This window comes from Artemia sp. Qi Xiang Cuo, chromosome 8 (genome assembly GCF_049724085.1).
Source record: "Artemia sp. Qi Xiang Cuo chromosome 8, ASM4972408v1, whole genome shotgun sequence".
NCBI lineage: Eukaryota > Metazoa > Arthropoda > Branchiopoda > Anostraca > Artemiidae > Artemia > Artemia sp. Qi Xiang Cuo.
Genome location: NC_142801.1, coordinates 28,819,250 through 28,831,700, shown reverse-complemented (window position 1 = coordinate 28,831,700; position 12,451 = coordinate 28,819,250). Strand labels below are relative to the sequence as shown.

The 12,451-nt window shown below is 37.2% G+C and overlaps 1 protein-coding gene across 3 annotated transcripts in view; it reads left to right on the top strand.

Annotated features, from left to right (window-relative positions):
- Positions 1 to 12,451, top strand: part of LOC148949307 (uncharacterized) — a 61,938-nt gene that overhangs the window by 48,259 nt on the left and 1,228 nt on the right. For 2 of the 3 annotated variants that reach the window (XM_089093336.1, XM_089093334.1), the window contains exons 11-12: positions 56 to 951; positions 9,795 to 10,239. In XM_089093336.1, coding sequence (XP_088949462.1) covers positions 56 to 951; positions 9,795 to 9,941 — 1,043 coding nt within the window. In that variant the 3' untranslated portion in view covers positions 9,942 to 10,239. Of the gene's footprint in view, positions 1 to 55; positions 952 to 9,794; positions 10,240 to 12,451 lie in introns of those variants that run through there. The other variant, XM_089093335.1, reaches the window with a different exon arrangement.

Here is a 12,451-nt window from a genome sequence, read left to right as displayed (position 1 = left end):
ATCTCTGCGTAAATAAGGTTTAGACTAGAATTAATTTGGATACTTTCCATTGTAGGTTTTTTAGATCAACGAGCTGTTTCTGAAGAAGAACAAGTGTCAATCAAAGAAGAAAAACAAGAGCGTAAAAAAGTGAGTCGTTGGGATGCTAAAGCAGGTAAAAACGATTCAAAAACAATTGACAAATCCCAAGAAGAAGATAATCTTACTAAAAATGTGTCACCTCATTCAGTTAAACAAGAGGAACCCTCATCTCCCAGAGAAGCAGTTAGGACGCCTGTCAAGCCTGAAAAAGAGCATAAGATAAGTAGGGAACGCCGTAGAAGTGAAACTGAACGCTATCGCAGCGACGTGGAGCGTTCAGAACGTTACCGTAGTGATACGGAACGCTCAGAGCGCTACCGTAGTGATGCAGAACGCTCAGAACGCTATCGTAGTGATGCGGAGCGCTCAGAACGTCATCGTAGCGATGCGGAGCGCTCAGAACGCTATCGTAGTGATGCAGAACGCTCAAAACGATATCGTAGCGATGCAGAACGTTCAAAACGGTGTCACGGTACAAGAGAAAGTAAAAAATCATCAGTGACAAGAGAACGCTCTGTATCAAGCGATGAAGATCGTCGTTTAAAGAAAGACCGATCTGATAGAAAAGGATCACGAGGAAGTCATCGCTCTGATCGTTATAGTGAAAGATATTCGAGGCGTTCGGTATCTCGTAATAGAAAGCGGAAGCGGTCAGACAGTAGAGAGAAACAACGCGAGAGGTCAAGGAGAATCCGAGAAAGATCCAAAAGTAGAGACTCGGGGTCGAGTACGAAAAGGGAGCAAATGAAAAACCAATATGGAACATCAGTTCCTGAGCGAGATAGGTATGGTAAAGAGGACAAAGTATCATCCCGTTCAAATTTGAAAGACAAAAACAGAGATAAGATAAAGATAGAAGAAAGGAAAAGGGTAAGCTTTTTGTAGACCTTATGCTAATGTCGCGGAGACCAGTATTAATATGTATAAAATTATTTTCTTAATCTTCTGAATATCGCTCATGAGCAATTGTTGTTTGAAGCCAGTGTGTATAACTAGAACATGATAGCACACAGGGGCGTACCATATGGGGTGGGGGGAGGGTGCTGAAACTGCCCTCCCTTCCACTTCTGAGAGAACTCTGGTTACAGGAAAAATATCCTGAATACAGCAGAGAAATTGCCATTTTACTAATTGCAATAGTCTGTTTTGCTTTTTGACGAAAGAAATGTTTTTAAAAATGGTGACTTGCCATATTAAAATGTGTATTGAAGGTGTTTTTCACCAAGACCACATTTTTGGACTCAACTAGGATAGCATATATTAAGCACTAACGAAGAACAAATTGAAAAGGAGGCACATAACTGATCAAATAACGACAGTCAATGAATAGGGACTCATAACCAACTTATTAGTAACTCGCTTGATAAATTCACTATTTCCATTTAGCAAACAGTAGAGAAGCATAACAAAACGAAAATATTAAATGAGTTCGACTGACCGTATATCAAACTATAAGCTATCCGAAAAGTCTTGGTAGATCCCACTTTCCATGGGTGATGACTAGGTCACAGTTTACGGATGAAGAACGACAGATTGCCCAAGGTTGCGCTTTTTGGCCATTCATCTGGTGCTAAAAAAAAAACCTGGTCTTGGCTAAATGGGGCGGAAAAAGATCAGAAATAAAGATAGAAAAGCCACTGGTACTTCATGGGAGGCAGCAAAGGCTGAAGCTTACAATAGATCGAGGTGAAGAAGGGTATATATCTGTTATGGCAGAGGCTCTGAAACTTTTCAGAACCCCCCCCCCCCCTCACCATTGTCGTCAACCCAGACGTGGGTCTCTCTCATAAAAATAGGTAGCAACGTAGCAAACACGATCTCAAACTGTCAACGTTTTACTCTCCGCGGAAACCTTGTCATAGATGAAAACTGCCCATACTGCGTATGTTTAAAAATAGAATGACGGCCAGTAGTAGTTTTATCGATAAAACCTCAAACCTTTTATTGATAATGGCTCGTGTATGTGATGTATAAATGCACCGAATTGTGCACACTGTACATGACGCGATTATTATTACGCAAATTTCACAAATCTTTTTCAGTCCTATCAATGCAATGTTGTTGTTTTTTTATTGTCCCCTTCCCCATAAAACTTTTGCCCTTCCCCCTGGATGAGGGTGCCAAACTTCAAGAATCTCTGTTATGGCCTCAAGTGGCCTGGCACTGTAGCGAGGTGTTAGTAGGGGTACTAGGCGTATTCCCTCATCCCCCCCCCACACAACAAATGTAAATTGATTGGTAGCGTCCCGCCTTTTTAATTTTTCTGCTTAAGAATTAAAATATGGATAGTAATTCAAAGTTTGAACAAAATTTGAATATTTAATAAAAATTTTCGTTGAACAGTTATTTTGTTGGATTAGTTTTTCTTATTATTGTTACTCCGGATTTTCGGGTGGACGTACAGGATTATTGTTCTTCTCGTGGATGGAAATTCTGCGTGACTTTTGATCTTCTACGCTGCTGAAGCTATAGTAACTTTTACAATAGGATTGTCTAATTTTTAAACACATTGCACTCATATGTTTAAATGTGTTAAATCGATAGGAAAAGAGAAATTACCATTTAAAATCGCTGGAAGCTTCTGGTAGCACTTGCCATTCCCCAAGGGGGATAGCGGGAGGGGCGCTATCCCCCTTCCAGCACCAATAAAAAAAGCGTAAACCAAAAATATTCCTGGTGATCAAGAGGGATTAGACATCAATTTTTACCTTTCCCCTCCCCTTCTTCCCCAAAACTCATTCTCTACTTATCTGAAGGCTCAATTAGAGTTAGAATATTTTGGTATTATAATGCACTCTTTGAGGTATATATGACCTCCCCCCCTGACTATAAAATGACCCGACGCCCTCCTTCATAATAGCTAATGCGCAATTATACATCACTAAACATAATTCCATGAAAAACCAAGTGAATTATCTTAGTTAAATAAAGCATTAAGATAAATGTCCATATTAACCATTTGCCTTGTACGGACTACGTGACTTTTCAGGAACGAATGCGCAACCGTGTGGTATTGCTTCCTCCGAAGTTTGGAAGCTCAATATATTGTTTTGATACTTTTTAGTTGACTGGCTATCTCAGAATTTTCAATCGATTGCAACTTGGTCCTCCATGGGGCAAAATCATAGTTTAACGTCACAAAATGGCAGAAAAGCTATTCCTCTGGCACAATCTTTTTGGTCGTTTCAGAAAGAAACCAGAACTTTTGATTCCCGTTCGAATGAGCCCTTCCCCGGTCTTCCAAAATCAACAGTTTGATACGATCACCCCTGGAGAAAAAAAGACAAAAAATGAAAAACTCATCCGTGATCTTTCTTCTGGGGAAAATGCTAAATTCCTCGTTTTCGTAAGTGAGATCTAATGGTGCGATTTTCATTAAGCTCACTTGCCCTTTTGGGAGTATTTCTCTAGTTTTTCGAAAATTAGGCAAGTTTTCTCAGGCTCGTAGCGTTTTTGATAAGTATTTATTTTGTAAATACAGCAATATATAAGCATCTATTAATATGTAACTAATAAAATAAATAGGATCTACTGACAAAACAGATAATTAGACCTAAATTATTGATTGGTAATATAAGAAGTTTTTGAAATAACTCGTTTTACTTCTGCGTATTCTGGGGGTGTAGACGCAAAATATTTAAGGAACGATGGATTCTGTTTTTTTTTTTTTTTTTTTTTTTTTTTTTTTTTTTTTTTTTTTTTTTAGGGCTCTTGAGCATTTAAATTGCCGAATTGACTTTTGAAAAAATAAGTTTACTATCCAATTGCCGAATATTGTTTTTTTCACTTTGGGGTATTGAACCTTATTATTTAGAAACTTTGTAGGTATTAATCAATAAAATAATCTTAGGTAAGGTAGCCAACCATTAGGAATATACACAATGCTGTTTTGACTTAGAACGACCAATATGCCGGAAAGCTAGATGTTTTTATTGTGGTTTAGGCATGTTTGATTGGTGTTGTTCTGTTTTTCATTATAAGAAAATCCTTGCCTCCTCCCGCCTCTTATGTTTTCGTGAATTGACGCCACTGGTTATCTATGAATTTTAGATCCAGCCTAATTCATCATGACGATAGAATTACTTATAGATTTTCATTTCTGTAACCGCTTTGAACCTATGTTTGCAGTAAGATTGTAGAGTCTGTAGTTTTTTAGGGTACAAGAGAGGGAATCAGTGTTACTTGTTTTTTAGACTTCCCAAGTTGAAGCCCACTTTTCCCCCATTTTTATCACAAAAAGTAGCTTAATATTAAATGTGATTAGCACAACGATTCTGAAAGTAATGTGAACAAAGAATGAAACATTTTATGAATATTAAAAATTTATTTGTATATTTCTGGATAGCAAAGGTAATGGGAGAATACGGAATCAATTGGGTAAGCAAAATTATCCTGCACTTAGATTATGTTGATGATTTAAGTATCTTAGATGAAAATGTTAGCAAAATAAATGACATTTTAGAGGTTTTGCGAGTTCAGTGTGCATGAATAGGTTCGAAAATTAATGCCAAGAAGACTAAATCGCTAAGACTAGAAATAAGTGAAGGTGGAAAGGTGATGTTGGGTTTGGGTAATGAGAAGATCGATCCAGTGGACAGCTTCACTTACCTAGGTAGTATTATTAGTAAATACGGTGGGTGCAGTGAAGATGTTAGAAGATTAGCGAAGGCCTGGGGTGTTTTTTCACAGTTGAAAAAGCTTGGTAGAATAGGAAGATAAGTCTGCTAACCAAGACTGGAATATTGGAAGCTACAGTGATTACAATGGTCAAGTATAGCTCTGAAGCGTGGGCACTCCGAAAAACAGACAAAGATTTGCTAGATGTTTTTAAGAGAAATTGCCTACGGATTGTTTTGGGTACCCGTCTGACTGACCGTATCTCTAACAGTAAGCTGTACGAAAAGGCGCTTCAATCCCTTTCTAGGACTAAAAAGAAAAGGATTGATATGACTTGGACAAGTTCTGCGGATGAAGGATGACAGGTGCCAAAGATCGTCCTTGTCAGTCAACCATCTAGGACCAAACGAAAAGCAGGTTGTCCCCGAATGAGGTGAGAGGAAATCGCAAAGAAAGGTCCAAGGGAAATAGGAACTTACCGGGAGGTTGTAAAGAGGCAGGTTTTGAATAGATTGGGGTGAGGACAAATGTGGGTAGCTGTGTTAGCCTCAGGTGGCTTGGTGCTGCAGTGAGTTGTTAGTGGTAGTAGTGTAGCTTATGCGTAAAATCAAGGGACAATACCCGTTAGTGCCAGCGATATTAGACATCAATAGGGTATTAAGTCATATCAGCTTAGTCTTAATAACTGTTTTTTGATAAACTTCTTTTGAAAGTGTGGTATATCCTAATCAACGGTAACATTGATCGTATCTCAATCTGACAGGAGTATTACCTTCTTAGCCTAAAAAGAGATATGTATACCGTATTGTGCTTTGAGGTAGAGGTCACCACGTTGAAAAGCTTAAAAAAATGTAAATAGGCTAATTATATGTAAAATGCAATTAGAGAACATCATAAAAATCTTGAGATTTCGGGTGAGGTAGAGCACGACTCTGTCCCTCCCCCGCTCCTATTTATGTGCCTGAACTTAGATGCACCTGAGTTCTATTTATTCTAAAATTCACGAAACTGATACTCGTAAAATTTTCGGGCAAAAAATCTGGTTGGAGTCATCGACGATGGATTCCCGTGCACATTTTTCAAATGCATACCTGTTCATCGGGACACAACTCCCCCTCCCCCTTCCTAGGAAAATTTGGGTCTCAAAATAGACTTGTCGGGTATCTGATCATTTGGCTTGAAATTACATGGTATCCCATCCTTCCCCAATGTGGGTGCACTTATTAAAAGATATGGTATTTGCTCTTTTCTGTACATATATTGATATTGAGATTAAAATAATTTAAGTATGAGAAGGATAGACATGATTCTTAAAAGAAATTTCAGCGTTTATGACGTGCCATTGTATTAGCTATTAATAAGGGCAAATGTTGAAATTTTATGGAGGGATTGGAGGCAAGTTTGCAAATCTTTCCAGCAAATTATATACATATATATATATATATATATATATATATATATATATATATATATATATATATATATATATATATATATATATATATATATATATATATATATATATATATATATATATATATATATATATATATATATATATATATATATATAAACACGATTTTTGGATTTCAGAACCTCCCCCGAGAAGAATCCACTGATACCCTTTTTCTTTTAAATGTCTAATTATGGTTAAATCTGCACCTTATTTTAATAGAGATTATTCACGTCTATGCTGTATAAACTTTTTTTTTATTATTATTATTCTGTTGTTAGAGACAGATGTTTTGTTAATGACTTTGATCGTGTGGACACTTGATAAAAATGTTGACGCAATTGAGAAAACAGACATAGCATCTTTAAATACGTGCGCTGGAATGGTGTGATGCTTGTGCTCCAAATGACAGATGTAGAAAACGTTGTAATTATCTTTTCCTTTTATTTGTTTGTCAATTTTTTAGAGGTCAAAGTTCTTGCAAAAAAAACTTCTTTCTGCTCTTTCTTCCTTGGAAAAAAAGGAATTGGACACTTGTTACTTGATAATGCTGTCGAATTTGGGAAATTCGACGTTGGTTGAAAATAAAGGCTAGAACCATTGTTTATATTATGTTGGATCCATAGCTTAAATCCATAGCTTAAATTAGATCCATAGCTACAGGCACGTGCACAAGAACTTCTTTTTTCTTTCTGTGTGCCAAACATGCTAAATTGATATAAGTGCCGTATCCATATATGTGCCGTATATCAATGTCGTATCCAGGGGGTAGGTGGTCTGAACTCCCCCCCCCCTCTGAAATGTTTATTCGAATCGTAAAAACTCAACTAAAATGAATATAAAAAAATTTTTTATCCATTTTTTTAAGTTTTTTGTAACCCCCCCCCCCCCCCCGATAAAAATCCTGGATACGGCCCTGACTGAGATCCTAATTAACTACAAGAAACCTGCAAAAATTATGAGGTTTCAGAGGGTCTCGTTTCTGCACTCCCCCTCCCCTGTCACTGCACAAATGCTTTAGTCGTGAGTCGTGACAAAGGCTTTAGACCTTAACCCTTTCCCCCTCGAAATTTTACTTACAATAAGACTGTTGGATCTTTTGGCCGAGTTGGTTCCAAAAGCGATATTTGTGGAGTTTCATGGGTGTGTTGGATTTTGGTAATTCGATAAATACGACATGTACAATAAGTCTGGAATTATTTTGATAGTTTACTCTGGAAAGCCTTCCCTATCACTAGCTCTTTACTCTCTTTTTGGAATTCTGTATTTGTATTAGAACTTTGTATTTCAGAATAAGGGAAGAAACCGAAGGGCGAAGAAAATTTTAATAATTCTCGCCAATTCGTTCCTTTTTTTTTTTTTTTTGCGCATACAAAGTAAATGAGATGCATACTTATAAAAATAGGTGCACGCAGCCTCAAATGTAGAGTGATGGGGATATATAAAAGGATTTTCGCAATCTTAGTGGGAGTTCTCGCCTTCCCCTCTTATAAGTAGGTCTGTAAAGACTGGGTATTGCATTTGAAAAATAAATGGCAGGTCTAAATTTGGACTGAGTTTTCTGAGTTGTCAAATTAATTTCAATTAATTAATTAATCATAAATGAACAATGAGATATCAAGGTTGCCTATTACCCGTGCTCTTGGTGTAGAAACAAACTGTACTAAACGTTAACCCTAAAAATAAAATCTTTCAATGATGTCCATTTTGAGCATTGCCCAAGCTTGCCCCTTGTTGGGTATTTTACTTGGAAAACGACTGCTGTTGGTTGTAGTGCTCTGATTTGAATCCAATATTTGTTCTCCAGTTGGTAAATCTCTGAGGTAGTTTTTTTCATATTGGCTTTTCATTGAAGTAGCTAGGAGTCACCAGTTCCTCTTGAGTCGTGGAGATGCTTTTTGATTTGGGTTCTTCTCTTGCAGCACTTACTTTAATTGATAATAGATTTATGATAATGCACTCAAAATTTTTTGATGTTGCAACGAACAAAAATAAAGACTTAATTAGCAATTTACTTATTTGACTCAAAGCTCTTGTCGGGCAGCGTCGCCTGCGTAGACGGAATTAACGTGAGTATCGTTGGTCGACTCCAGAGTGATCTGTTCTGGGCAAGGACTGGAGCTTCATTAGGATCGATGCTTCGGATAGCGATTCGACCTTGGATGACCTCTGTAGAACTTGTGCGTGATCTTCCTATTCAGGGTTTCCAGCCGTTTCCAGTTGGGTAAAACAATAGGCAGTGTTCGAGCGGGCAGGCAAAGTAGATGAGGATACCGACGCAGCGAGCGAGACTCGACCTGTTCCAACAGGGGGTGACAATTTAAAGGACTGGCGTATCTCCAAGTCCTGTACCCCGTAGAACCAGTCAAAGCGTTCGATTTTGCTGAAATGTTATGTCTAGACATTGTCTACCTTCAGTACCTGAGTACGAGTCATTTACCAAATCTCTTAAGAGTAGAGCATAATGCTAGCTTTTGGGGCAGAGTAGATGTGTGCTTAGTTAGGTCGGCTGTTCTGGAATTTGTGAAATATTGTTTTCAGAAAAGGGCATTCGCCTTTACCGCTCTTGCTGATATCTCTTCACATAGATTCCCATTTGAGCAGACAGTTGAGCCAAGGCAGGTGAACTGCTTGACTATCTTATGCACGTCTACGGATGTCAGAGGCCTGGATAGTACAACGTCCAGAGGATTCATTTTGTTCTTACACCCGTTTACTTTTCAACCAGGTTTTTTATTGCAGTAGCGTTTCCAGTGTAGTTTTGAGCTCACCGAGATTTTCATACACTGGTGCTACATCGTCAACAAAATTGACATCCGACTCAGCTCTTTCAGCAAAATTGATACCAATCGGGTGTGTCAGTAGTGTTTCGTTTAGAACATGGTCTTTGACTAGGGGCGTAACGTGTGAGGGGGCACTCCTGATGTTCTCCGCCAGTCGGTAAAATAGTGGTGCGAAGCGGCACTATTTTACTGGCTCAATTCTCATTTATTAGGGTAAATGAGTCGATGAAAATATATGATGTAACATCATTGAAAGAAGATCAGTCTCAGTTAGTAAAAAAAAAAAAAAAGATGAAGTAATTTTATCAGCAATATCACCCTAACCAGTCGGTAAAAATTGCAAACCAGTCGGTAGATCCATTGCCTCCCTCCCCCCTTTCCTAAATATTTTGGGCAGTGACGCCTATTTCTATGACACAGTTGAAGAGTTTGGGTGCAGTGGCGCAGATGTGCTGAAGATCATTTCTAATTTTGAAACATGAGGAAGGTTGACCATTTACAGTGAGCATGCACAAAATTAGCGAGTGACTTTTAATGTTTAAGAAACCACATCATATTTAATAAATATTACCTTTTTTATTTCGGCTGGCCTCGGCGCAAGTGTTTAATTTTGTCTGAACTTTCGACTAGGTTTCTGAGTAAATAGCTCAGAAAATTCAAAGAAAGTATAATTTTGTCAACCAATGTGTTGCATTTCAACAGAAAATTTTTCGTAATATTGTCCTTTTTCTGCCATTTGGATGTGAATATTTTTTCATGTGTTCAAATGCCAAAATGTATAAACACAATTTTATTTTAATAATGAGTAAACACTATAAAAAACTCGTTGCAAAATTTAAAAGAGCTTTGATTCGTTTCAGGCAAAGAGGCGGAGAAGTCCGTCATCATCTTCATCAAGTAGCAGTGACAGCACTTCATATTCTTCGTCAAGTAGTTCATCTAGCGAAGAATCATCATCAGAGTCAAGTTCGGCGAGTGCATCATCTCGTCTCAAAGGTCGTAAGTGAAAGTTTTCTGGGAATGGCAATGGTATGTTTCTTCAGTATCACTAGTTCAGATGCTACTGACTGGCAACAGTTACTGGAAACGTCCTCTGGCATATCTGCCATTGGATCAACTCCCTTCGTAGTATATTTAATTTACTATCCTTGGTATAGAATTTCCCTTTGTGACGGAAAACAAAAATCCGGTGCATAAAATTATTTCAAGTTATCAAAGCAATTGAATTGTTTAGTTCTGGATAACAGCTTTATCAAGGAATGGAATGCTGGATAAATCCTCGTAACGATTTTGTACATATTTTGACACGGGATGGGGGAGTACAAGAGGGGGGGGGGTATTCATAAGAAAAGATGGGGGGGGCTTCGTCTTGAGCTGCTCGAAACAGAACAACTGGTTTGTAATAAACAATCAAGATTAATATACTATGGTAAATTAAAGTATTGCAATCTTAGAGTTCATGTTTATACAAGTCTGACCCTAAGGGATGTGGAAGAGTATTAGAAAATTCAACCTTGAGAGGGAGGTGGAAAGGTTTTTAAAAATGTAAAAAGTCCATTTTTAGTCTGATTTTTCCAGGGAGAGGTTCATTTAACCCAATCACGGAGGCCCCTCTACCAAGTGCAGGTACGTGTATACAGTTTGGACCATACAGACACGCAGGGAAGACGTGGCAGGAGGGATCTTCGTAAGAAGTGTCCGTTAGACCATTGAATTGGAAAGTAGGGGGAAGAATTCTATGAAATATACGGGTACAAAAATATCAAACTTGTATCCAAAGACTTATTTTTTTCAAAGCTTTTGAAGTTATTGCCCTGAAATCCCGTATGGATGTAACAATTGCGCCAATGAGCAAAATCTTGGGGAGGGGGGCAATGTGACAAAGGTGCCAATAATTGACCAAATTAACAAATTATTCTAAAAAAAAGAAGAAAAAACAGGGAAAGAGGGTGCTAAAAAAAATCTTGGGGGGCTGGAGTTATACTTTCTGGGAAAGTTCTTTTCAAGCAAGTACATTTTCTCTCTTATATTTGACAGAATCTGTCTTTTCAAATTAGAAGTGCATATGACAGCTACTATAGTATTCCAGCTATCGAAGTAATCTATGTGTGCGACTTTAGTTTTAAAATTGACCTGCAGATAAATATATTTAATTAACTTCCAATATTGACTCAGAATGGTTGGAATCTAAAATGAATCGTTCGACTTAAGTGTTCAACAGCCTATCCATGTACATAGTCAATAGAGGATATGTTTCAGTAAAATATCAAATCGGTACTAAGGAAGGTCGGATTCTTTATTCATTGAAATGAAATGCGAAAACTAACAGTTAGTTATTTGAAGAAATGTGTTTTCAACTGAAAGTCTGCAGTCCCCTTTCTCTTCTTTTTTTAGTCAGTTGAAAGGATTGAGTATTTGGAAATTATTTTATGAACCTCTAGATTTCTGATCTTAATATTATGTTTAGCTTCGGAAAGGCACTATAAATGTGAAATATGCTATTCTTAGACTGATTATAATATATTCTTCATTTTTTCTTCAGTTTTTTATCTTCTTTATTTAACTCTTTAATTCTTTTGTTTTGGTTGATTTTGGATGATTAAATAGTTTGTAGGTTACCTGAAAACTTACATTGTCCATCATAGGGTTGACAGAACTGACAGTTTCGCTACTTATTTCAAAAGATATCACTGTTCTATTTTATAAAGCTAAAAATGTTTTGAAAATAATGTTTCTTATATTATTTTGTACTGGTTTAATTTGGTAAGTGCTTTTGAAATAGATCCATTGTTGTGAACATTAGGAACAATACTAAGAGAGATGTAGTTCTTTTTCCCATTCTGCTTTTTTGGCCTGCTAGTTAGGTTTGATTAAGTATTAAAGAAAGTGTTTTCCGAGAAGCGACTATTACCCTACCTCTATTTCATTAAATAAGAATCCGGCACTTTCGAACCGAGTTATTTTTAATTATGTAAAAAAGAAACAGAGCAAACAAACGAGGAGGTATCTGAAGACTGTAAAAGCTAGGAAATAATGCAAATATTTTGGCCGAGACCTCCACTCAGCCAATGCAACAAGAAGAAAAGTATATAGAATAAAACCCGGAAAACAAAATAAGCGACAGACCGCAGAAAAGAAAAAATTGAAAGAAACACGCAATCATGTCTAGATAGTTTGATCTTGAACTTCCTTGCACTCTTTCCAATGCGTATTTTTGATGGTCTCTTGTGAATCATCATTTTGTGTAAATTTCTACGGAACAGGCTAGCGATGACTTCAGCTTCTATTGTTTCATTATGAGCCGGCAAGTCTTGGTCTTAATCGAAGATCCTAGCTACCTAAAGATCTTTCGGGGGAAAATTTCCGTGCAAAAAAAGAAGGTGATGGTTTCTTCATTTTCCTCTAAATCTAAAACATTACAAAACTCTTCTATCACTTACTGCTGTATAATTTCCTTTATCTATGAATATTTTTTTGAAGTATTTTCACTAGAAAATGATCGTAAAGGGTCATTATT